Source organism: Serinus canaria, chromosome 2 (genome assembly GCF_022539315.1).
Source record: "Serinus canaria isolate serCan28SL12 chromosome 2, serCan2020, whole genome shotgun sequence".
Classification (NCBI taxonomy): Eukaryota; Metazoa; Chordata; class Aves; order Passeriformes; family Fringillidae; genus Serinus; species Serinus canaria.
In genome coordinates, this window is record NC_066315.1 from 52,715,876 (window position 1) to 52,741,927 (window position 26,052).

A 26,052-nucleotide genomic window follows, 5' to 3' on the forward strand; every position below is an offset into this window, starting at 1 on the left:
GAAAAGGTGCAATTTCAAGGGCCAAGAAAATAACTCAAGTAAAATAAGTTCTTAGGACACAAAGACCATGATGGTCAAAAGCAGAGTGGCTCAATCAGATCGCAGTACACACCTGAAATGGAAGAATTTCCTGCCCCTTTGTGAAAGTACATGATCTTGTGCATCCCATAAAACTATTTCTGGAGGTTAATTAACATTTAAACAATATTCCTAAGTGAAAATATTATCCTATCACTCCACATTTAAATTTTTTAAAAGAAGGTTGAAGGTAAGTTCATCATGGCTGTATATGAAAAACTATTTCCTCAGCAATAAGGATACTGAAACCTAAGTTTTATGTAGATAAACAGGCTAGGATTGAAAAGACACACAGACACCTTCCCCCAAAACAATGGCCTCTGATTTTATTCTTTAGCCTTTTTCAAGCTGTCACTATAACTTTACATTTTGTACAGTATTTTGTGTATCAAGGGAAAGAATTATCTTTAACAAGATTCCATGTATTACAATATCAAGGACCGTTGTATTTGCACCCATGATGTTTAAAAAATCTCTCAGACAAACCATGTAGAAATAAGTATGCAAAAACTGCAAAGAAAAACATTTAAGTAGCCAAAATTAAAAAGACCTTTGTGTGAACCACAGTCTAGCTTGGTTTCTACTAGGCTATTGCAGCCAAGTAGTCCTTAACCTCAGCTGGAGTGAGCCTCCTAAAACCAGCTTCATTACAGATGCCAACTTCAATGTTGTCTTCTGTCATTTGCCCTTCAAAGCTCTCCTATTAAAAAAAGTACAGTGAATTTGAAGTGAATCATATCAGTGAAGACATAAGAAACTTCTTTCTTAAATACTTTGCTAACCTTTAGTGTTAAGATCGCTGTATGAATGGCATCTTCAAGCTCCAAATCTTCATTGTATCTGTAAACAGACATTCATTTATTTCAGCATAGGATAAAAACCTTTACAAATTTTAATAATCCTGGAGTCTCTAAATCCCCATATAAATCCCCAAAACTACTAAAATCTGTTTCTCTTACAAATATTATTTGTAATCATAGTGGCATTAATAGTCAAAGTTATTATTTGTTTAAAAAAATTCCCTACATTTCCTACTGACACTGTATATAACATTGCTGCAAATATGCTGAATACAATGTTTACTGCACTCAAGTAACTCTACATAAACACAAAAGTTGGAGTTTAAATAAATCAAACTTTCTGTGCACTTGTAAACAAGTACACTGGAAGCATCATACCTTAAGTATTTTAAAACTTTGTTCTTACAATTTAAAAAGTGTACATTTTTTAAAATCTGGCTATTTTATATGGAACCTGAACAAAACACAGTATCCTTTCAGAGAAGTACCAAATACATTACCTTTTCTCAAGAAATGTTTTCCCATTGACATAATTTTTTCCCATTGCTGTTGCTTTCCAGGCAAAATAAGCTCCCTGTAAAAGCAATAAGCTATTGATTGAATTGTTTTGTGAAACTTAGTGAAACAGTATGTAATCAATTACTTGGTAAAAAAGTACAGCAGCAATTAGTAAAATACTGAGTGTTCTGAGACTACAGGAGACAATTTTGGATCATTTTTAGACTAAGTTTATATGGGAACACATGCTTTGAAACTGTACAAGATGTATATATTGTGCTCCATCTATTTTCATCCTCCCACTACTTTGAAAGATGCATTTATTAAGTCATTAGCATAGTTTTGATTTGGGATTCCTTAAGCAGAAATAGTTCATTTGCCTTTGAGAAAGTGTACACTCAAATCCTTACTGAGGCTCATCCCACATATTCTTCTTTTTGAAGATAATCTAAGTGACTTGTTGCAAATCAGCCTGATTTATGTTCACTACTACCAACATATTTAGTCATCGCTTCTATTCCCTCTTCTGGCATGGGAATAGAATGTTCCCTTGACAGAGGAGAGAACAGAAGTTCCCTCCAGCAGTTCTATGCCTCCATCAAACTTCCTTAAACAAGGCATCTGCATTTTGCTTTTTACACTGAAGCATCAAGTAATTCAAACCACCAGAAGTTGCAATGATCACTACAATGACCTCATTTTCTCATCTGAAGCACAGCACCTCATATGTGCATCAAAGGGTAATTTTTCTGAAGTGCACTGCAAACCCAACAAATTAACTCATTAAAATTAACCACTGTCATTAAATACCACAACATGTGCATTACATCTCACAATGCTACAGATTTCAGCTTTACTTCCATCAGTTTGGAGCAGTATAAACAGTCAATTTATTTTTTCCTAGTAGCTGTTACAGAATGCCATTTTTGCTGGCACTATCAGCTAGGTGGGAAGGTATGAAAAGAGATGACCTCCCTCAGAAGGAGGTGCCATTCCTCAAAGCAGTACAGGAACCTGTAGGCACAGAATGATGCAGGCTTTCTCCATGCACCTACTTGAAATGACCCATTTTGACTTCTGAAGTTATCTTTCATTCTAGCTCTGTATTAATATTCTCATCACAGAAAGACTTCATGAGCACATGCAAAGTTTCACATGTTTTATCAGAGCAGCAGAACTTACAAGTGTAAGATACTTACAGATGGATCTGACTGAAATAAATATGGCCGCCCTTCATTCCAGCCACATATTAGCAGTGATACACCAAAGGGACGAACACCACTACAAGCAAACAAAACGGAATGAATTATCCAGTGAAAGTCAAAGGTGACTAATTATTTTGGACGTGTTTATCTTCTCCCCAGACCAGGGCTGTAATGAGGATGAGTTAACCAACAGAACAAAACCAAAAGTGTCCTGCCTTGGCTGACATGTTTGTGTGCAAGATAGGAAGATCCATTCTCACCCGCTGCCAGTCAGTGCTCCTCCTACTAGCACACTTTCTGTACACATTCTCCACTGAAAAACTGCCTTTTCCACAAAACCCCCAATCACTGGGTAGCTGTTACTCATTACATTTAAACACCACAATCTTTCCAAGCAGCTCTGCAATCCCAGCACGTACCCAGACTGTGTGTACTCCTGCATCACAGAGGCAATTCTCTGTACTAGCTGAGCCGTTGGAATGGGTTCATGATAAACCAAGTAATACTGCTGGGCCAGCTTCCGAGCTCTGTGCACAAGTACTCTGAAAACAAAGACAAAAGTACTATGTCAAAAAAAATTCCAACTAGAACTGAAAACTCGTAATAATAAATATCTAATAAATATGAAAACTCATATAATAAATATGTATTATTTATTTTTCACAAATAATAAATATTCAGGAGTTGTACATCTGGCACAACATCAATGTAAGAACACAAGACTGTGCTGAGTTATTTTATCAGCCAAGTAATTGCTGAAATATTTAAAAGCAAGGTTGAATTACACTGCTTTCATTCTTTAGATACAAGGTTATTTGACAAGTTAAAGGATATATTAAGAAAAACTTCAAGTGAACGTCATTTACAGTGCAATATAGTATTATGACATACACTTTGAAAGAAACAGCTAATTGCTACCTGTTACTGAAACTTCTTGTTTAAGATGAATATGCATCTAAATGGTGATCAAACAGAATGTTTTAATACCTGTAATCTGGACCCATACCACTGTACACTAAACCTATATGTTTGGTAATTGGTTCTACTTTGTGGACGCTCCTTTCATCATAAAGAATGGATTTCTGCTTCTTCTCAGTTGCCAACACCACTCCATTTGCAGCTAGAAAAGAACAAAAAATAATTTAAAAATTAAACTAAAATTAGCAGTCAAAACACAGGATGAGCTTATTAAACTAAATAATTACTTCCTCTCTTTTTAAAAGCTGTTCAAGCTTACAATCAGGTTAAAGAGAGATACTTTGATGAATACACCCAACACATTGTCTCTTTTTTAAAATAACCATTCAGCTCCCATAATCCCATTCTAAAGATTCTGTATAACATTAATAATTGAGCAATCTAACTAGCTTTTTTTTTTTTTGGTCTGTGTTATTTCTATATATAAGGACAGGAACCAAAACCAAACATCTACTTCTACCAGCTGAATGTTTCCAAAATCACCAAAAAAAAAAAAGAACCCCAGGAACCATAAAACTTATTAAAACATGTGAAAATCCACTGAAAGAGTAACAAAATATGTAACAGAAATATAAAGAAGGATCCAATACAAAAGACTCAGTACATGATCCAAACTTGTTTAGTTCTCCCAAAAAATAGATAAAATCCCAAATCCATCAGTATTTTCAGGACATACCTTTAATCCCAACTGATGGAGCTCCTGCAGCTACTGCAGCCAAAGCATATTCAATCTGAACAAGCTTTCCAGAAGGACTAGAAAGGAAGATACAAAATAAAGTTTTCCACTAATTGGGTAAAACTTCAGGGGGTGTCATGACTTTCTATTGAAATTACACTGTGTATGTGGTTTCCAAAAGCTTTCAAGACACTGATGTTCACTGCTGAAAGGAACCAGCAAAACACAGCTATGCTTTCTGACTGACAAGCACACAAGGTGAATGGCACAAGACAGCACCAACTCCTATTTCATTCCCAGGTATTCCTGCATCTTGTTTTAATGATTCACTTTATTCTGCTTATGGATGCAGAATCATCCGAATGGAGCTGCAGGTGTCATGCAAAATAAGTTACAAAGTAACTTATTCAGAAGGAGGGGGGTGGAGGGGTCCGTTCTCCATCCCCAGTAAAAAGGACACCAGAGACAGCACACACTGGACAAGTGGATCTGTTCTCTAGGCTGTATTTCAGACACTGCTGCTTTAATAGTTGCAGAAGTAAAGTGGGATATTATGTAACTCAGTGCTTAGATGAAGAAAAGAAAGCAAGGAATAATCAATCAGTGTAGTCACTTATACAGTGAGGAAAGTGTGTAAGAGCGACAAAGTAGTAATTCTGGCTTTTCCACTACAAACTACAATAAATCAGAACAATCGTTCGAAGCACATAGTGCTTCTGTAAAATACAAAATGTTTGCGACTTCCTTAGGAAATCATTTCTGAAAGCTAATAAAGAATTCAATCTACTTGAGCAGAGCAACCATGTTAGGCTACTCCCATCCATTAAGAAAATTTTTTTCATCATTTTAGGTTACAAACTGCTTCATTTGCTCAACTGCAACAAGCCTTTAGCAATCCCTTTTGCAATTACACAGTGTAACTCTCTGCTGAGATTAAGGGGACACTTCCCCATGAACAGCATAAAGGTTCTTGTGTCCAATTTTTTTTCTATATGCAACATAGGTCTAAATACCTTATTAGTTACAAAAAATTGAATGGAAGGTAATTTCCTTTACTCTGAATTAATCTTCAGCCTAGATATTAGAGCAACACGCCAACAGACACCGCTCCAATAGCATATTGACTCTGTGCATGCCATCCTTCCATGTTCAGGCTAAGCACAACACCAAATGCAAGGAGAGCAGCCACTGCCAAGCGTAGCAGGAACGAACACAAACTACCTTAAAACTCATCTGCTTCATTCGTTCCCACATCTGAAGCAAGCTTTCAGGACACCACAGCTCAGGTGTCATCATGCATTTCCAGTTAGCTCAGAATCACAGAATTACTCCCCAGCCTAAACTGTGTTTGTGGTGATCCCGAGTTTGCTAAGCCAAGCACTCGCTGTAAGGCATCGCCAGTGTCCAGACAGACCTTAACGTGGTGCTACAGCAATTCTGTCTCACAGCAACGAGGAGACACAAGCGGCGCCCGCACCGGGGCCCGAGGCCAGCGACAGACACCACCAGGTAGACACTCCCTGCCGCCCTTGAGGAAGCCTCTGGGCAGCTGCGTGTCCCCCTCGGGCGCCTGACCCCCACCGCCTTCCCCACGCCCGGCACTCCTGTCCAGGTGGAGCCCCCGCTTCCCCCCAGCGCTCGCAGGCCCGATGACTCTGCAAAGCGCCCCATCGGTTCTATCTCGCTGCTGCCGGCAGGCCGCTCCGCTCAGGCTGCGCGCCGTTCTCCCGCTGACCCGACAGCCCGCCCACCTCTACCCACGAGCCCACAGCCGGCCCTGCCCCGGCACCTGAAGGTGGTGAGGGAGAAGCTGTAGCCGCGCTCCGCCATTTTGGCACCAGCCCCTGCGCTCCCCGCGCCGGCTCCTCGGCGCAGGCGCGGACGCCGCTCCCGCTCCCAGCGCGAAGGCACAGCGAGCGCGCTGATTGGCGGGATGGTGGCCTCTGCCTGAGCGTGCTGGGATGCGGTTGGCTGCGAGGCGCGCCGTGAGGCATGCTGGGAGTTAGAGTCCTCCATCTGCCCTACACCGCCCCGCCCTCCTGGTAGCGTGGGTAATGCTGGGATTTGTAGTTTTAGTTCTGTCTCCCTGCAATGTCGTGACAGGCTGCGGGCACTCGGTTTCCCAGAAGGCTCAGGAACAGGGTCGCCTCCCCAGAGGGCTCGGCGGGGCCGTTTGGGGTTATGGCGGTGTTGGTCTTGGTGCGCTCTCCGCTGCCGCGGCTTCGCGCTCTGCTGCAGCGATGCTGGGGGCGGCTGGAGCGCGGCCTCTGGCCGGGTGTCTTCGGGGGCCAAAGCCCGCCTTGGGGTAGGTTCCAGGCTCTTCTCCACCCCGCTGAAGGAACTGGACGCCTTCCTGTGTCACCTGCTTTGGGAAGGGTTTGGAGTAGATGATCTCGGAGGTCCCTTCCAACGCCATCGATTCTATGATTTTGTGAGAGGGCGATGTCGGGGCTGAGGGACTCGTTTTACCTCTGAAGGGAGGAGAGCGGGAGGGCGCTGGGGTCAGAGAGGGAGCGGGGTGGGGGCGCCGCTCTGGCCTTGCTTCGAGGGTGACGGCAGCCTCCGTGCCGTGTTTCCTCAACCGCACGTAAATGGGGCTTAGCTGGAAAGACTCTGTCAGGCTTGGAGCTGGGACCACTTCCTTGGGGAGGCTGCTCCAGTGCCCAGACACCCTCTAGGCGAAGAACTTTTTCGTAATGTCTGATTTAAATCTCCTTTGACTCAGCTTCACGCCATGGTTTTGAATCCTGTCAGTACAGAGACCAGTGCCTGCCCCTCTCCTTCCCCTCATGAGGAGGTTGTAGTATGTGATGAGGTCTCCCCTCAAGCTCATCCAGGCTGAATACATGAAATAACCTCAGCTGCTTCTTGTATGGCTTCCCCTCCAGGCGCTTTTCCATCCTTGTGGCCCTCCTTTGAATGCTGTGTAAGAGCTTCATATCCTGATGTTGTGGTGCCCAAAACTGCGCACCCATATTCAAGGGGAGGCTGCACCAGTACAGAGCAGAGTGGGACAATCACGGCCCTCTTTTCCTTTCTCCTGCAGGACCAGCACTAGCTGTGCAAGGTCTGGCCCTCATTCCACAAGGGGTCAGTGACACTGGGGCGCCGAGTCTGCTGGAGAGTGTGGTGTGGATGGCGGCGCCCAAGCAGAGGCGCACCATCGAGGTGAACCGCTGCAGGCGGAGGAACCCCAGCAAGCTCATAGAAATAAAGGTAAGCAGCAAAGCCCTTGTTTTGGAGAATCGTGGCAGAGGGAAGGACTGACTGTAAAAGCTCTCTGGAGTTTGTTTATAAATCAGTAAGCGTAAGAGATACTGTAATCTTTAAAATCCTTTGTAAATCTTTGGTAATTCACCATGTATGACAGTAGTCTGAGGTAAAATAAACAGTGACATTTGAGGCGCAAGCCAACAAAATGTGAACTTTGGCTGACCAGATAATGTAAATGGAAAAGGTCTACCTTTTCTGTGCATCTAATTGAGTCCATAGGTCTTTAGTCTTCCAAACATAATTAGGCATAATGACTTAGATACTGAATTTAGAGGCTGTTCTTAGTAGTAAGCATTTGACATAGCAACACATTACAGAAAAGTTACGTAGAGGAATACATTTTGAAATTGTTGGTGAATTTCTCTAATTTAACATTTTTATTTGTAGTAGTTCCCTTTTTCTTTTTTTGCTGCTGTTCAAATTATGAATTTTCCTGTTTTCCATTGTCATTTTAGAGGAACATAGATGTTTGTCCTGAATGTGGAAACTTGAAGCAGAAGCACGTCCTTTGTGGCTATTGTTACGCAAAGGTCAAAGAAGAAACTCGACTGATACGGATGGAAATATACAAGAAAGAAGGAGGGCCATTTAATGCTCCACCTGTAGAGACTGTTGTCCTTTATGAAGGAGAAAAACCAACAGAAAAAGATGAAGGCAAGCGGATCATTGAAAGAGCCAAGAAGCGTCCATCTTGGTTTGTTCAAAATTAATGCTGTAGAATTAATGGTAGCAAAAGCAGTTGCTGCAGGAAGAGAATTCATCAATTTCAAGAATGTTTTTCTCGTTCACTCAGTGTGAACAGAACTCCTCTGAACTATTGGGAAGCCTGCTTGAAATTTTGCTGTGCCATGAGATTTTCCAGTCAGATGTTGTTTCTCCAGCATGCAGCGGGAAATGCTTCTCAGTGATACATCACAGCAGCTGACACAGAGAAATCAGATCTGCCTTGGGTTTGGATATCTGCGTACCATCCCCTGAACAATTTGTATGCTAATGTTCTATGCTGGTTTTGTAAAAAACATCTTCTAAATTCACAGATGTACAATAAATTTTGTTAAATGTCCCAGGGAAATTTGCTTTCTGGTTTTGGCTACTGCTCTTTTAGAAGGGGAAAAAATGTTTAAGAGTGATACTGATCAGAAGCAAAGGATATTTGCAAGGAAATATGTAGTTTGGTAATTTCCTTTGTGTGGATCTCTCCACAACGCTGCTGTTTGAAATAATTTGTGATAGTCCTAGGTTTGAGCAAATTAGTGGTTGTCACATAGTATTTGCATTTTTTTCTGCACTGGACAAAGGTTGAATATTCCTTGCTGTTGCCAGTATACGAGATAATTCTATTTTAAAGGGATGTGAAAAGCCTGTTTTCCCCTCCCATCAGCGTACACTTGAGTAAAAAACCAAATTGAAATGTAATGACTGGAAATCTGTAAATGTGACAGGGGTCAAAGCTGTTTCTTTGCAGCTGTTCAGTAGTCTGGGTGGGCAGTGTGTGCTTGGAAAACCACGAGCAGCCATGGTGCCTTCAGCTGGAGTCCTGGGCAGAGAGGGGGCAGCTCTGCCTCCACTCTCCACCGGTGCCTTCAGAGGTGCAGCTGCAGCACCTGCCTGGATTTTCACTTTAGTTTTATCCACACAGCAGCCCCACTGCTTTAGGGGTTTGAGTCTTTTTTCAGTTTCTATTGGGGATTTCAGTATACACACAGTACTCTTTGTATTGTGGCTTATCCACCCTAGTAGCTGTTTGCTGCCAGAAAATGCAAACCTGCTCCAACCCTGACACAGAATCACTAGATTGGAAGAGCCCTTCAAGATTTTTGAGTCCATCCCATGCCCTAACACCACCTCAACTAAGCCATGTGCCACATCCAGTCTTTTAAACACATCCAGGGATGGTGACTCCACCACCTCCTCCTGCAGGCCATTCCAGTACTTTATCACTCTTTCCATATAAAACTTTTCCTAATATCCAACCTATATTTCTCTTGGCACAGCTTAAGATTGTATCCTCTCGTTCTGTCAGCTGCTGCCTGGATAGAGAGACCAACCCCCACCTGACTATAGCCACCTTTCAAGAAGTTTTAGAGAGTGATGAAGTCACCCCTAAGTCTCCTTTTCTCCAGGCTAAACAGGCCCATTTCCCTCAGTCATTCCTCACAGGGCTCGTGTTCCAAGCCCCTCACCAGCCTCGTTGCCCTCTTTGGATGTGCTCAAGCGTCTCAATGTCCTTCCCAAACTGAGGGGCCAGAACTGGACACAGCACTCCAGGTGTGGCCTCACCAGTGCCAAGTACAGGGGGAGGATGACCTCCCTGCTCCTGCTGGCCACATCATTCCTGATACAGGCCAGGATGCCCTTGGCCTTCTTGGCCAGCAGGGCACACTGCTGGCTCATGTTCAGCCAGCTGTTGACCAGTACCCCCAGGTCCTTTTCCACCTGGGCACTGTCCAGCCACACCATCCCCAGCCTGCAACACTGCAGGGGGTTATTGTGGCCAAAATGCAGGACTTGGCACTTGGACTTACTAAACTCCATCCCATTGGGCTCTGCCCATCCATCCAGCCATTCCAGGTCTCTCTGCAGAGCCCTCCTACCTTCCAACAGATTGACACATGCTCCCACCTTAGTGTTGCCCCCAAATTTACTAATGAAAGACTCAACATCCTCATCCATGTCACCAATGAAGATATTGAACAGAACTGAGGGACACCACTGGTGGCTGGCCCTGGCTGGATGCAGCACTGTTCACCACCACCCTCTGGGCCTGGCCATCCAGCCAATTCTTAACCCAGCAAGAATGCTCCTGTCCAAGCTGTGGGCTGCCAGCTTTTCCAGGAGCGTGCTGTGGGAGACAGTGTCAAAGGCCTTGCTGAACTCCAAACAGACAACATCCACAGCCTTTCCTGCATCCGCCAGGCAGGTCACCTGGCCATAAAAGGAGATCAGATTGGTCAAACACAACCTACCCGTCCTAAGCCCTGGCCATCCTGTAAGTGCTGCGTGATGACGCTCAGTATAAACTGCTCCATAACCTTACTTGGGTACTGAGGTCAGGCTAACTGGCCTAGAATTACCAACTTCCTCCTTCCCACCTCTTTTGTGAATGGGCATCTCATTGGCCAGCTTCCAGTCATCTGGAACCTCACCAGTGAGCCGGGACTGCTGGTAAATGATGGAGACTGGCTTTGCAAGCTCATCTGCCAGCTCCCTCCTCACCCTGAGACAGATCCCAACTGGTCCCAGAGATTTATGAGCATCCAGCAGCTCAGCAGTTCTCTGACTGCCTCCTCCTGGACAACAGTTCTGCGCCCTGACGCCCTCTGCCAACCCAGGAGGACAGCTGTCCTGAGGACAAGCCATCTTCCCACTAAAAACTGTTATCAGAATAAATCACACAAGACTTCATTTTCTTCATGGTGGAAAAAGTCCATTCTTTATTCACATAACTTATTTTTATGCAGACCTCAGATTTACAGACCTCACGTATGACTCCATTTGGTTAGTAGCTTTCTTGCTAATTACTTTATTGGTTAGTAAAAGGTATTTTACTCGTCCATCAAATTTCTCTATTCTTCAATTGTTTGCATATTTTCTTCACTGGTTCTCATGGGGTAATGTTTATGCAGGTGTTAGTTGTTTTTCAGCCAGGAATACATTATTATGTTAATGAACTGCTCACACCAGGATTGCTTTCACATGTGAACTTGCAAAGTGGTAGCTTGACAAGGCCAACCATCCATTTAACAGAGCAGGCCTGATTTTATGAGGCCTTTCTTTTATAATTTTTCTACCTTACTGCAACAAAATGAGGCAAAGAAGGTGTTAAGCACCTCTGCTTTCTCCTCACCTGCTGTTACTAAGCTCCCCCCCATCCAGTAGAGAACAAAGGTTGGTCTTGCCCTTCTGTTTGCCATTAATATATTTGTAAAAATATTTTTATTATCTTTTACAAAAGTTGCCAAATTAAGTTCAAACTGAGCTTTGACCGCTCTAATTCTTTTTCCTACATGCCCTAGCAACACCCTTAAATACTTCCTGATGGACCTGACCGTCCTTCCAAAGATGATACAGCCTCTTTTTATTCCTAAGTTCCTTCAAAACCTCATTGTCCATCCAGGCTGGGCATTTGCCTCATTGACTCATCTTTGGGCACACAGGAACAGTCTGTTCCTGTGCCTTCAAGATCTCTGTTTTGAAGCATGCCTGCCTTTTCTGGACTCCTTTGTTTTTAAGGGTTGCTTCCCAAGGAACTCTCTGAATAAATCTCCTAAACAGGCCAAAGTCTGCCTGCCAGAAGTCCAATGTAAAAGTCTTATTGATGTTCCTTCTCATTTCACCAAATAGCAAGAATTCTGTAATTTCATGATCACTGTGCTCCAAGTAGTCTCCAACCACTACATCTCCCACCAGTCCATCTCTGTTTGCAAACAATAGGTCTAACATAGCCCCTCCCCTGGTGGGCTTACTGACCAGCTGTGACAAAAAGATGTCCTCCATGCACTCTAAAAACTTCCTGGACTGCCTCTTTTCTGCTGTATTAAGTTCCCAGCACATGTCTGGTAGCTTGAAGTCACCTACATGAACAATGGCTGGTGATCCTGAAACATTCTCCAGCTACTTATAGAATAAGTTGTTCACCTTTTCTTCCAGGTTGGATGATAATAGACTCCCATTAGGATGTCAGCCTTGTTGGCCTTCCCCTTAATTCTTACCCACAGGCATTCAGCTTTATCATTAGTTTCAATATCTATGGCATCCAAAGCCTCCCTAATATAAAGGGCCACCCCTCCACCTCTTCTCCCTTTCCTGTCTCTTCTGAAGAGCTTGTAGCCATCCAGTGCAGCACTCCAGCCATGTGAGTCATCCCACCACGTTTCTGTGATGGCAATTACATCATAGCTCTGCTGTTGGACCATGGCCTCCAGCTCTTCCTGTTTGTTGCCCATGCTGCATGCATTGGTATACATACACCTCAGCTGGGCTGCTGATATCACTCCTAACTCAGGCTTACCACCTTTGGGCCTGCTTCCAGAGAGACCAGCTACATCCCCTTCCCATTTCAAACCTAGTTTAAAGTCCTCCTTATAAGTTCCACCAGTTCATGAGCTAAAATCCTTCTGCCCCTAACAGAGAGATGGAGCCCATACAGTTTCAGCTGGACAGGTGCCATAAAAGATGCCCCATCATTAAAGAACCCAGAATTCTGCTGATGACACCAAGCCTTGAGCCACTTGTTGATAATGTGAGCTCTCCTATCCCTTTCATCATTTTTCTCTGCCACCAAAGGGACTGCTCCCTTGAGCAGAGCACTACCTGTGTCTGGGTTGTCCCTCTATATCCTTGGCACTCGAGTGTATGTACTCCTTCGCTTCCTGGTTCAGGGAGCTGTGCTGATTTAGAACTGTTCCCTGGCTTTCTACATCTTTTTTTTTTTTTTTTCGTGGGGTTCTCCCCACAGTAATCTTCTGTCAGGGTCAGAAGAGTGGCAGACTGTAGGAATATGAAAGTGGAGGACACAGGACCACACTTTCCACAATAGCCTTCACTTGTAGTTGGCTGAGCTCCTTATGCCTGCCTAAGGAGTGGGCTGGTGTGTGCTGGAATGTTTCACTTTTGCTTTCCTTGCTTTAGATCCCATGCTTTGAAGCATAACTGGTAGTAACAGATGTTAGTGGAGATTCTACATTTCCTCCATAAAGTAAGGGCATAATGAAAGCTGATAAGTGCAAATTAATGCCATTCAGTTGACAATACCCAAGCAAACAACGTAAGTCTGTTTGATTTGTCCAAGCAGGATTAAGTCCAGTCATGTCTATTTTTTCCTTGTTCAGAAGTGAAGCCAATAGAAAGTGTCCAGCAGGATGTGGAGTGGAAAGCTAACTTTTGACAGAGCTGCATGGGATGAGACTGACCCATTAGAGTTGAGATTAACCAAGCAGTAAGGCAGATACACACATGCCTTTCCCACAGGGCAGTGTATTTTTAGAGAGAGGTGAGGGTCCTTTGATTTGTCCACACATAGGACAAATTACACCCTGACAGTTGCACTCAGTTGCTTTTTAGATATTAATATCTGACAGTTCTGTAGGAAAAAAGCTGAGTAAGCTTTCACTTCAAGATCAGTGAATTCTCACAGGTAAGAAATCAAGCAAAGGGGCAAGACACCTGTGTAGATGAGCAAGGAGCTTCGGACAAAACATAAAGAGAACGAAGAAATTTATGGAAGCGTGTGAGAAAAGGGGGCAGGGTTCTTGGGCACTTGGGAGGGATATAGGAAGGTTTTCAGAGTACACAGGAGTAAGATCTGGAAGGCTAAGGTCCGTTTGGAATTAAATCTGGCAAGGGACATCAAGGACAACAACAGGGGCTCCCTCCAGTACATCTGTAGCAACAGGAAGATTTTGGAAAATATGGGCTCACTGCTGGTGGTGACAAAGGATCCAGAGAAGGTGGAGTTATGGAAGGTCTCTTTTTGCTGCAGTCTTTACTGCTAAGGCAGCCCCCAGTAATCTCTGACTCTGTAGGCAAGAAAAAAAGTCTAGAGAAAAGATTTTGTGTTGAGGAGTATCAAATTGGCATTTGTGGGTGTCAAGGCAAACCTAACACCCACAAATCCATGGCACTTGATGGGATACACCTTCAAACACTGAGGGTTATTTATAAAATCATAGAGAGGTACATGAGAAGTCGAACTTCAAAAAGAACCAGCAGGAGGACAGGATCCAGGGAACTAAAAGCCAGTTAACCTCAATCCCTGTGATGGAAAGGCGATGGAACAGCCTGGTTGTCATCTCCAAGTGTGCAGACAAAAAAGAAGGTTATGACAAGTGGTCAACATGGATCCACCAAGGGAAAATCATGCTTGGCCAGCCATCCTTGTATGATGGAATGACTGGATGGGGGAATGAGGGAAGAACAGTGGATAATGTCTACCTTGACTTCAAGGCTTTTGACACTGTCTTCCATAACACTCCCATAGGTCACAAGTGGCTGAATGGCAGATCCCAGAGCATTGTGATCATCACCAGAGTCCAGCTGGAGGCCTGCACATAGCAGGGGTCAGCAGGGGCTCCAGTCTTGTCCAACAAAGATCATTCAGGGACTGGAGGACGGGCTGAGGGAGCTGGGCCTGTTCAGCCTTGAGAAGAGGGACTGCCAGGATCTTACCAATGCATAAACTGCTCTAGGTGAGCCTGCTTTAGCAGGAGGTTTGAACTAGATGGTCTCCAGAGGCCCCTTCCAACCCCAACCATTCTGTAATTCATCTCTTAGCCATACAGCTTGTGTTGGACCTACATTTATGCAATCCAGACAAGAAGAGATGCTTGACAATGTTTCATAGTTCTTTCTGAGTAGTGTGAGGGGAAAATCATTTGGTATTCACGGTAACTACAAGAAAAATTAGAACCAACTGATAAATATTGAAGATTTGTATATGTGATTGATGTTGTACCAGTTAATTTTCCATAGAAGAAATTATCTTCAGTGAGAGTCAGAGCAGTCTTGCTTGAATGACTTTTCCTTCAAAAGGAGAGCAAAGCTCACTTTCATAGCTTTGTCGTGTTAACTCTGCCAATGTCAAGCTCCATTACCTTCAAATAAAATTGTAAAAAATAAAAAATTCCTCTAGAATATGTAGCCTGGTCTGTTACTTGAAATAAGCCCCTTTTAAAAAGTAATTTTATAAAAATTGTATAAAAAAATTTATAAAAATATAAATTGCAATTGTGCTAATATAGAAACACACTTTTGAAAACAGTGTAAATTAAAATTAACAAGAGGCAAGCTGTTTGTTGCAATTGCTGTCCTTTAGAATCCATTTACAAACAAAAATTTATGCACCAGTAATTTCATTTTGATTCTTTGTGTACCTCCTAGAAGTTAAAATAGACTTTTTTGTCTAAAAATTTCATATGATTAAATACATGTGATATTTGATTATGTTGTTTCTTCTATAAGGATTTAAAAATTAATTTATTTTACATTTTCAAAAGATCCATAAAGATGATGTAATATCCCAAAATACAAAGATGCAGGCTGCTAAACAGTTTTGTGTATTACTAAGATCTGCAGGCATGGAGGTGATCTCTGGTAGTGATCAATTACGATATCCTTAGAGGCTGATAAACCAAGTTCCTCCTTAATCACCCGTTTAGTGAGGAAATGTTAATAAAATGTTTCTGTATAGAAATATCTATTCTGTTGAACATCCTGTGGTGGCATTTGATGTAAGATACCCTCCTTCACAGCACTAGGTGGCAGAGCAGTGCAGGTTTCGGGCAGGTGAGAAACCAAAGCTCCCAAGGGCGATAGGAAGAAGATTCCGAGAATTTTCACCTGTGTAAGCAGTCTTTCTGCCAAAAGACTGAATTTTATAAATGCGAGGAAATATACAATAGTAGTTATGAAAAATAAAATAATCTATTATAATTAATTGTTCCAACTAGATCTAATTAAATATCTATGGAGAACTAATGTGGTGGCTTTTGTTTATATTTATGCACTTATGTTTTTTGTGGGGTGAAGTATTGACATTGCAGTTTCACCTATCATTTCTCCTTAATTACAGATGGCTTTTCTTGTTGTTTTCTATGCCTATAGAAAACAATGCCTATATATTTCTATGCCTGTATTTTCTGATAGTTGACATTTTATTTATGCAGCTAGAAAGTCTCAAAAATGACAGGACTGATGGCATTCCAGTGAATATAAAGGTATAATTGTCTTGAATTCACAGAACCATAAGGATCTATTTGTAAACAGAAACTGGAAAGAAAAGGAACCAGTGTGGTGTTAAAAAAAATATCAGTTGCTCAGAACGGAATAGGAGATTTTGTGCCCCATCAAAGTTTGAAACGTTTTAGAAGCACTTGAGTGTTAAAGGTTCCTGTGTTTTTAGAAACTGTGAATTAATATTTAAATATTTATAAAATTTCTTATTTCACATCTTATGACTGCATTGTGTAATTTATGCTGTGAAGGAGGATCAATAAATATGAGATGTTTCTGAATAATTTACCTCACTCTGAATCTGCCAAAGACTTAAGAATGAGGCTAAATGGAAGGAAACCCCATGAACTGAATGCAAAGAAAGTAGACTATGTAGCAGTGATGGATCTAATTTTTGCATACTCTTATGTATGTTCCTAGGAGATTCTGTTGACTTCAGTATAATTCAAGGGGTAATTTGGTCCAGTGTACTGAAATGTGGGCATATGGATGTATACATATATATATATATATATATATATTTAATGCAGAGCATGTACCTGGGAAACTACTGCTGGGCACCAAACATCTGGTTTATGGCTGAAAACTAAAATTGCCTTTGATGAATGTAATAAATTCAGTTTAATTGGTTGATTTCTTTCAAACATCCTATATTTCAGTTTCAGTTCTTGTATTCTTCTCACTAGTTGAGGACAATACACATACTTTAAAAAGTAGGAATCATTTAGTATTTAAAGTTTTGGATAAATCTACAAAAAAGAAACCTGAAACTGGAGCAGAAGACCAAAAACAAAGCATTTGTGGAGTTGTCAACATAAAAAATGTATCAGGGAGTTCTCTGGTGTGCCACTGCTGAGTCCTGTGGTTTTTTGGTTTTTTTTTTCTTTTAATAAAGCAAATTTCTTGGTTCTAAGATAGTGGGTTGAAAATGAAGAAGCAAAGATTTGCAAAAGCACTCAGCAGAAATCCAGCCCTAGCTTATAATTTTCTAGCATGTTCTACCTTTTAAACTAATCCTAAGATTTTGAAAAATTGGAATATACAAATCCAAATACACAGATATCTGACTGTTTCCTTTGGTTTCTTCAAAGGGTACAGGATCTTGTCTGACATGTCCTGGTTGTAAGGTAGAATAACATGTTATGTGTCCTAAATTTGGAATCATCTCACCAAGGTGCAAGAGGAATAGGCACCCTAATGCAGCCTGTGTCATGGGTTAGGAAGGACAAGGAGCCCCTGCTTATGGGGCTGCCAGCTTTACATCCATTCCCAAGGTATACTAAAGCTCTTTCTATCCCCAGCCCCATCACACAGCTCATCACCTTGTCTATCAGTGTGGCTTACAGCTCTGCTTTCCACTGTGCTCTAGCTCTAGAGCACATTATGTGACATTCTCTCAGTGGAACTAAGGATTTTGAAGAGGTTGGAAAGATATATATTTCATTTTAAAATCTGGGATTACTATTAAATACAAAGAACAGAGGTTTTGAAGGGGCTATACTGGATAGCTTAAGGCTCAAAATTGACAGGCCAGTCCTATATGGAAGGTTTGTTCTAAACATAGTGGGTTTGGAAGTTCCTACTCAGTCATAGTCAGATCAAGTAGAGCATCTAAAGTGTTTTGAATAACATCAGGAGTCTGTCCAATAATAGATATTTTACATAATTCTGTCTCTCTTAAGCAGGATGAATGATATCTTGGTCTCCAATAATCCATTGATTTCCATAGGATTTCTTTTAAATGAAATTGTCATTCCAAGTGATTGAGAGATGGGCTACAAAACATGAAGCTGTTGGTTACAAAGTCAATTAATGAGACCATGAAAGCTTTATTTTTAAATTTTCAATTTTTGAAATGGAAGCCAAGGAAATAAAAATTAAGCCTGTCCATCTCCAACACCCTTCAGGACATATCACATGAGCCCAAGGGTCCAGGTTTGCCACAGTCCTTTGGATAAGGTCATTTGTGAGCAAAGAATGTAATCTTCTAGGAATTCAGGAGAATGCTCACGTTTCAGTTTCTCTTGCCCCAGATGCATATTTGTCAGGTATTTTTGTGCAGCACAGAGTAGATCACCACAGCATTACTGGGGAAAAGGAACAGAGGAAGGGTCAAAGGCAAGAAGGTCATTGGCAAGCATGTAGAAGTAAGAGGCATGCAGTGTCTCTGTGTGCAATAGGAGGAGCACACCAGGAGCTGCTGCAAGAAATGCAACTGAGTAACTGCAAAGTGCTCGTGTGTGTGGCCCTGCAGAAAGGGGTGCAGAGCAAGTACCAAACCCTGCCACATCACTTTGGTATGTTGGAAGGTAAATGGCACGACTCCTGCATGACAGGTGGCAAACTGAAGTGCCAAAAGAACAAAGGAATTCCTCAAAATTGCTCCCTTGGTGGCAGGGGAAGGAACTGGAGCTGTTTGCAGCTTATCAGCCTGTTGTGTTCTCTGCTGTCACAGGTGAGGGAGTAATGACAAATGTCACTTGTGCTGACTGTTAATGTGGCCTGGTGTGTGTTCTCATCAAGTAAACTATTTCAAAGACACCATATGTGAGAACATTTGATGGGACACAGGCTCATCCTGGCCTTTATCTAGAGCTCCTCAGATAAACTGGAAATCTGGTTTATTACTAAATCACACCCCCTTTATTGATTCTCTTTTCCCCTTTCCCTTTAAAACAGGAGGAAAAACAGAGAGATTTTTTCAGGAAGCTTCCAAGGACCAAACCCAATCACTTCTCATCTGCAGAAACAGTGTCTACACTAAAAGAAATGCTATTCTGTGCAGTAAGGTTATTTATAAAAGTATGACTCAGCTGGACAACAATGGCAGAATCTGTCCCCAGGAATTTTTAATGTATAAATCTAAAAATAAGTGTAATCCTAGAAGTAAAAGGCTTCTTCTCCACAGATTAGACTCTTTTGGTCCAGAAATAAGGTGCCTTCTTTATCTGCTATAAAGAAGACATTATGTCTAATAGGAAAAAAAAAAGCAACACAAACAATACAAGCAATTAAATTGTTAGGGAGAGAAACCTCAAGAACATAAGATCCAGAGATCATTCACAAGCAAAACCAGCAGCACCCATGATCAAAGAATTGGTTTAGATTGTTTCTAAAAGAGATCTTTTTTTCCTGTGAGACACTTCATACTGGAAAATATGAAGGAAGAGAATTTGCAATGATTTCTTGCCTTTCCTTTCTGATCAAAGAGTTGTACTTAATTTTCAAGCCACCAGAGTGTATCTTCCTCATCTTGTTGATTTGGCTGACACAAATTCAACAGGCAACCAATTGAGAATAGTCAGTTTTGATCAAAAGTAATTTAATTATTTGTAGTTTATTGATGTTATAATAACGCTGATTGCAATGACTGTATCTTCCCAAGAGCATAGACATTGGCTTTGTTAATATGATTTTCAAGAATTCTATCTGTATCAGGAACATTGCACTTGAAGCAGGAAAAAAAATACTCCATAACCTTTGGCAGACCTTACAGTTACATTTGGGTCTCACAAATATGAAGGAGAATCTAAGACTTCAAGCAAGATTCTGTTCTTTTCAAAGATTAGGCTGAAATGAAGAAGTGATGACCAGGGGTAATATTTCTCTGAGTTTTCCCAGCCTATGGAGGTAAAAAACATAAGATGAAAGCTCCTTGCTGAATTTAAAACTGTAGACAGCATTTTTAGACAGGCTGAATTTTGTGCATTCTATATTTGTACCCCAAGAGAATTTCTCTTACACATTCACTGTTAATTATGACTACAAGTAGTTCTCCATAAAAGAGCAGGGAGCAGAAAAAGCTGTGAGAAAAATGTGAGTTACAAGGCCCCTACTTCAAGAGTGAAATCCATAGTGACCTTTGCCAAGCAATAGGGATCTAAATTTCATCACTCACCAACTTCCCTTAAGTCTCAGAGGAGTAGTTGTGGTAAATAATAACAATTATCTGTCCTTCTTACATTCTGAGGAGGCAGGGAGGAGCAGAGGCATCAACTTTGAGGCTTATTGCTGCTGCAAAAACTGCCTTCTATTGTCTTCCATGGCCTCTTCATGCTCTGCTTTCCCAGGCTCCATCCATGAGGCAATTCTTACTGCAATGTCTGAATATTTAGACATTTGTATTGTAATTTGACCATGGTGGGCTCGCCTCTGCTGCTTACTGCCCTGCCAAAACACGCTTATCTTTGGCACATCTTGTGATTTCCCAACCTAATCACTTGTTTTCCCCATTTGAAATTTTAAGAAAATGCTAGCTGTTCAGCACCTTTCTTAAAGGAAGGTCTTACTTTTTATACAACCTGATTTTCCTAGTGTCCTCCTTCTATTTTCTGTGAATGGCCTTAGGGCTAATTTTGCCTTTGGTAAACTATTGATCTAAGCAGTGTGCACAGAGAAAAGCATGGCTCTGTATTTCCAGCCAGCTATTGCTGGGCTCTGCAGTAGTGCCTCTGGATTTTGCAAAAAATGAATTTGTGCAGGGCAGAAATAAAGCACTATGCTCAGACTTCCTTTTTTTTTTTTTTTTTTTTTTTTTTAATCCTGGACTAGCATCTTCCTTGGGCATTTTCCAGCAAAGCAAAATCCTGAGCCAAAGCTCCAGAACTGGTGAACAACTTGATGCAAACTACTTTCAGCATTCAGTCCCTGAGACAGTCAATAAACATGGAGGACTCCCTGTACCTTGTGGACTTCTTCTTTCCAGTTTGTATTTTCCTGTGAAGAAAAGGACATTGTGCTTCAGTGACATTCAGCCCCCACAAAAGGCATCTTTGTGTCTGAGCAGCTCCAGTGGCAGCAATACAGAGCACTGAGCCCGTGCTGAGGAGGAGCCTTCATTTGCTCACACAGAGATGTGTTTCCATTTTTTATCCTATTTCTGATCAGCTTGAAAGATGCTGGCAACATGTAGAAGAAGAGGTCTGATGCATCACTCATTATGCTGAGACTAATATGGCTTTATATCTTGTTTTAGCTACAGAGCAAGTCCCAAGGCTGTGGGGGGTTATCAGAAAGGCAGCAATATGGAAATGTGCATGGAGGGGAAAGGGGGTTGAACAGCTGGAGAGCACTCAGTGCTGGTGCTCTGTAGGGAAAGCAGAGACTGTATTGTAAGCACATTAATCTCATAGGGTCATGCAAAGACAGTGTGGATTGTTATGGGCCACCGCCACCATGGATTTTTATATCCTGTAGTGGCCATTGCAGTTTTGATTCCCTTCCCATGGAGTGTATCTGGCTGCTATACCATTAGATTAATTTCTGCTGGTTTTTCTCGAAGCCAGCAGAAAGCCATGTTTTGTAATTAATTAATTTTTAATATTGTATCTGTGTATGAGAAGTGGTTTAATTAGCCCATTATTTTTCTTGAGGGGTAAGGTTTTTTCCCTGCTACTTATTCACACATGTTCCATATATTCTTCTAAGCAGAAGAAAATTTCTTAATATTTTAAGGAATGTTATTGGCTAAACGAGTTCTCTAACAGAAAAATTAATTACTTCATTGCCTTATTCAGAAATCTTTTTCAAGTGGATGACCTTGTCACAAGTTAATAACTAGAAATGTGGATCACTATGGGAAGCATATATGCAAATTTAGCAATTGAAGGAAAGCTGCCATAAGGATAGTTAATTATGTCATTAAAAAGTGCCTTTTTACTTTCTCTCTGCCATTTCATGTATAATCACAAATTTATTCTCCCTCATGCTTTCCACATTCCTTTGTCTCAGTGAAGCTATCCAGTTTTTTGTACTATAGCCACATCTGTGAGCCATCTGTTATATCATAGAATGGTTTGGGTTGGGAGGGACCTTAAAGATTATCTAGATCCAACCCTCCCTGCCATGGGTAGGGACACTTTCTTCCCATATTTTCTTCCAAGGATTATGGGGGTTGGACTAGATGATCTCCAGAGGTCACTTCCGACCCTAATAGGTCATTGTTAGCTATTGTACAAAATCCTTATCTTCACCCCCACTAGAGTCTTATAGAGATAGCTTATGTTTTTCCCAAGCTCCTGAAAACATGTGTTTCCTTGTTTTGAAATGGGTTTGGGACCTTGTATTTCCACTCAGTTCACTGGGAGAAGCCACACAAAATCTTTGTTCAGGAAAGGTGATGCAAGGGGTTCTTCAGGAAGAAAAACAAAAAGACAGAAAGAGAGGGAAGCAGGGAGGGAAGAAGGCAGATCCTGTGTGCCTTGGAGATGTGAGATTAGGCTCAGATGGAGAACAGCTCCAGGACTCACTCTCCCAGATGTTGTTTCTGCGCAGCTGCAGCTTCATTCCTAGAGTGCTCCTCCTCACATGCTCAGTTGTGGGGTTTTCCACCCTGCTAATTAATAATTCAGCTGGGAAGACTGAGCAACCACTGACTGAATTATTGAAGGTGTAATTAAACTGGCAGTGGCTGAGGGGAGCATGTGAGCATCTTCTTAGCAAAAATAAAGGGTTTCCAATGAAACAAAATGTCACAGGTAAATTCAGTTACTACCCTAAACCTTCTCCCCCTTCCCCTGTTAATCAGCTGAGGCAGTAGTTGTGAATACTGGTAGTGAGTTTTCAGAAAAACCACCCAGCTGTTTGGAAGGTGGCCAGCTTCTGACAATACAGGGAAAAATGAGCTTCCATCTTCCACTTCTTTATCTCCTGTAGCAGCAGTGGGGAGCTCCTGTTTAAAGGCAAGGTCACACCCCTGCATACAGGTCTGGGTAAATACAGAGCTATTGCATGCAAAAAATTAGCAGCCTCTGCACTGCAAAGATTAATACAGGCTGTGGAACTGCTTCCTGGTGGCCTGGAGTTCCTCTGAGGTAGAGATAAGGAGCTCACAACTTTGTCCTATGTGCAGCAGAGTTCTTTAGGGTGGTGACAAAGATTTAACTCAGTAAAATTAAACCAGATAAGGATGCAAAGGCTATTTTAGGTGGGTTCCTTTTTGAAAGACTTTGGCTAATCTTGGCTGTCTTGCTTTAACCTAAGAAGGCATAATCCTACTGTGGGAATCAGGTTTGACAGAATTTTATTTAGCCTATGAAATGCTTGCATTAATTCTGGGATTTAATCATTCCACAACTGAGAGCTGTGGTTGTGACAAAGTTGTGATGGGTGTCTCTATCAAGTTATTCCAGCTCTTATGGGGCAAAATCTGAAACTAAAAAATGCATCTTTTCCTTCTTTACCTCCTTACCTTTGAGTTTATGACTATAGGCAATGCCTGATGCCATTTCCCAGGAAATATTTTTTTCCCTCCTACTTCAAAATTTTCTGCTTAGCTGGTTTCAATTGGATCTTTTTGGATTTGCTATCCTTTTCCCTCTGGAGAAGACGAAAGACTGTATTAATAAGGTAGAGTTGGTATAACCTTCCCTTCAAAATTTGGGTTTGGGTTGGAGCAGCAGAACATGGACCATCCATTTTGCCTCTCCCTGCTCCAGTACAGAAGCAGCCTTTGCCCTGCAAGTGTGATTGAAGCAGTGTCCAAGCAGCCTTGGACCCAGTGTCAGAGTGTGGCTGTTTAGAGTCACAGTCTGTCTCCTAAATTTGTTTAGGCATGAAAAAGTTGACAGAATTTAATGGAACAAAAACATTGGAGTTAAACAAATACCAACACAGTGGTATTTTTTAAAATAAAAATGAATTTATCTTCATAGGCATAGGCTGCTTTGAAAATTTCACTTATATTCTCTGGTTGTATTTTTTATTTTTATTATTTGTCCTGACTTAGTTTTTTTTGAACAGTGTATGACAACTGAGCACCCAGCAGATTGTGTCTGTGTCCTCCAGATCCTCTTGGGAAAATGGTGAAGTTAATTTGTTAAGCAATCACCCTATGACCTGAGATATGCCAGTAACACTGGTGGATAATGAATAAAGAAGTGTTGCCAGAGACAGTTAAAAGGCAAGTGAAATATGGTTTATTTTGTGATTGTGTGGGTTGGTGAGGAATACAACAGGTGGCATAAAGAGAAGTTAAGCTCTACCACCACCCCCCCACCCCAGGTATATAAAGCTAAATATCATATTTTCTATGCTAGCAAGGGTTCTGAGAACTTCTTTAAGCAGAAAATGAAGTGGAAAATGATACTCCTATGAGATTCCTTAGATCATTTCTGACCAATTGGCAGAGATAAAATTGGCTCTGCAGCAGAAATCTGATTCACAAAAATCTTGAAAGCAAGTATTCTCAGTGCTTCAGGCAGTTACACAGGTTTTCCCAAATAAACTGTATCTTTTCCTCAGTTTGCTCTCTTCCCTGCTTCTTTTGTGTTGAGCTTATGGTCTTTAGCTCTCCAGCTTGAGATAAACCAGAGGCAAGATGCATTTACACGAGGCACTGTACTTTGTGACATTCCAGCTAATTACTGTACCACTGGCCTTCACCTCAAAACTAGCCTAGACTAAACTCCTTCAGTAAATCATGTGTGAGTGTGTACTGAGCCAGCTGCCAGATATATTGGAGGTCACAAAGGCTGCCAGGCTTGTGAGGAGAGCAAATACTGGGAATGAGAAAACTTGTGTTGAATCATGAGGAATGGGTAAGCCAAAAAAAGGGATGCTGAATGAAACAGGGAGGATGAACACAGAGGAGCTGTGGCTGGTATTGGTAGAGACCCAAGTCACTTCCTACAGAGCCGGACTCACATCCCACAGCCTTACTGGTGTGTGACAGTGGAGGCTGGGGAGGTTCCCTTCTGCTGTCATCGAGGCTGGCATGCAGGCACCTCAGCCACAGTTGCCAAACAGTGCTCTGGCAAGTTTTTCAGGAGACCTGAAGTATTTGGAGAGAGACATTTACAAGAAGCAGCAGCTCACACTGAGAGAAAAACTCGGTAGAAGGGAGAGGTGCTGTTCTCCACAGAGGCAAATCACACCAGCAGCACATCTCCCACTGAGTTTTTGTCAGCACGGTGATTTGGGAAATAGATTCATGGTCTGACACACCAACCTTACAAGTTGCTGAACCCTTGATGAAACTGTTGCCAGATTTAACAAAAAAAAAAGCAACAATTCTGCAGTCACGGCTCCAGATCACATGGCACCTGTTCTGTGCTCTCATGCTGTGCCTCCGAGATGGAGAGCTCTGTCTAGCACAAAGCCTGCCAGCAGGCTGCTTGCTCTTCTTGCAGACACTTGGGCAGACACTTGCTAGGTTTTCAGCATTGCTTGTCCTTAGTCCCTCAGTCCACTTCTCCTTTGGGCAGAAAAAACAAATAATTGTATGGGAGTTTGTAGGTTATGCTGCTTGATGACAGCTTTTGTTCCATCTCTGCCGGTGTCTCCTGAGTGCTGGGTTTGCATTCTGCAGACCATGGAATGAGTAAAATGCAGAGGGGATGAACACCGCAAATGAGAAAGAGAAGTCTCCTGACAGAGGTGTGAGAGAGGCTTGAGAGAATGCCAGTGACCTCTTCAAAAACAAACAAGAAAGTGTTTGGATGAGTGACGTCTAACCTGAAGCTACAATCTGTGTCTGAGAGTTTGGGGCTATTCTCTCTGTCCCACAGAGGAAACAAAGGAAAGAGAAACAGATCCCTGCAGCCAAGGTGAATTTCACTTCTCCTAGAAACATGTAGCTCAGGACAAGGATGGTGACATTCACTTTACACCTATTCTTACCTTGAATGAGAAAGGAAACCAAGCTGTTTTCATTTTATTTCAGATACTCAGGGTGTTCTTTCTGCTGTATCTGTCTTGTGGCTGTTTCCAAACATATTAATTTAAACTAAACATTATTTTCCTAGAGGAAATAATCCAAAAGAAATAATTTGCCTTTTCTTTCTCTCTCTCTTATCCTGCTCATTGAAGATATATG

General features: G+C 41.9%; 2 protein-coding genes across 2 annotated transcripts; one reads left to right on the forward strand and one right to left on the reverse strand.

The window, feature by feature from the left end:
* Window positions 1-382: 382 nt before the first annotated feature.
* On the reverse strand, window positions 383-6,160 carry PSMA2 (proteasome 20S subunit alpha 2). The gene is made up of 8 exons (XM_009093843.4): window positions 6,025-6,160; window positions 4,236-4,312; window positions 3,569-3,701; window positions 3,001-3,123; window positions 2,576-2,657; window positions 1,379-1,452; window positions 861-918; window positions 383-778 (listed from the first exon to the last, which is right to left on the reverse strand). The coding sequence occupies exons 1-8, from the start codon at window positions 6,063-6,065 to the stop codon at window positions 662-664; spliced, it is 705 nt and encodes a 234-aa protein (XP_009092091.1). The 5' UTR covers window positions 6,066-6,160; the 3' UTR covers window positions 383-661.
* Window positions 6,161-6,360: 200 nt separating this feature from the next.
* On the forward strand, window positions 6,361-8,580 carry MRPL32 (mitochondrial ribosomal protein L32). The gene is made up of 3 exons (XM_009093844.4): window positions 6,361-6,540; window positions 7,282-7,451; window positions 7,964-8,580. The coding sequence occupies exons 1-3, from the start codon at window positions 6,417-6,419 to the stop codon at window positions 8,216-8,218; spliced, it is 549 nt and encodes a 182-aa protein (XP_009092092.1). The 5' UTR covers window positions 6,361-6,416; the 3' UTR covers window positions 8,219-8,580.
* The last annotated feature ends 17,472 nt before the right edge of the window (window positions 8,581-26,052 follow it).

What these genes read in the sequence shown, in the direction of transcription:
- PSMA2 (XM_009093843.4), bottom strand. Translation starts at nt 6,065, where the DNA reads ATGGCGGAGCGCGGCTACAGCTTCTCCCTCACCACCTTCAG. An exon ending in TTCTCCCTCACCACCTTCAG is followed by an intron (nt 4,313 to 6,024) that starts GTGCCGGGGCAG and finishes CTTCCTTTCTAG; the next exon opens with TCCTTCTGGAAAGCTTGTTC. An exon ending in AAAACATTTCTTGAGAAAAG is followed by an intron (nt 919 to 1,378) that starts GTAATGTATTTG and finishes GTCTGTTTACAG; the next exon opens with ATACAATGAAGATTTGGAGC.
- MRPL32 (XM_009093844.4), top strand. Translation starts at nt 6,417, where the DNA reads ATGGCGGTGTTGGTCTTGGTGCGCTCTCCGCTGCCGCGGCTTCGCGCT. An exon ending in GGGCCAAAGCCCGCCTTGGG is followed by an intron (nt 6,541 to 7,281) that starts GTAGGTTCCAGG and finishes TTTCTCCTGCAG; the next exon opens with GACCAGCACTAGCTGTGCAA. An exon ending in GCAAGCTCATAGAAATAAAG is followed by an intron (nt 7,452 to 7,963) that starts GTAAGCAGCAAA and finishes TTGTCATTTTAG; the next exon opens with AGGAACATAGATGTTTGTCC.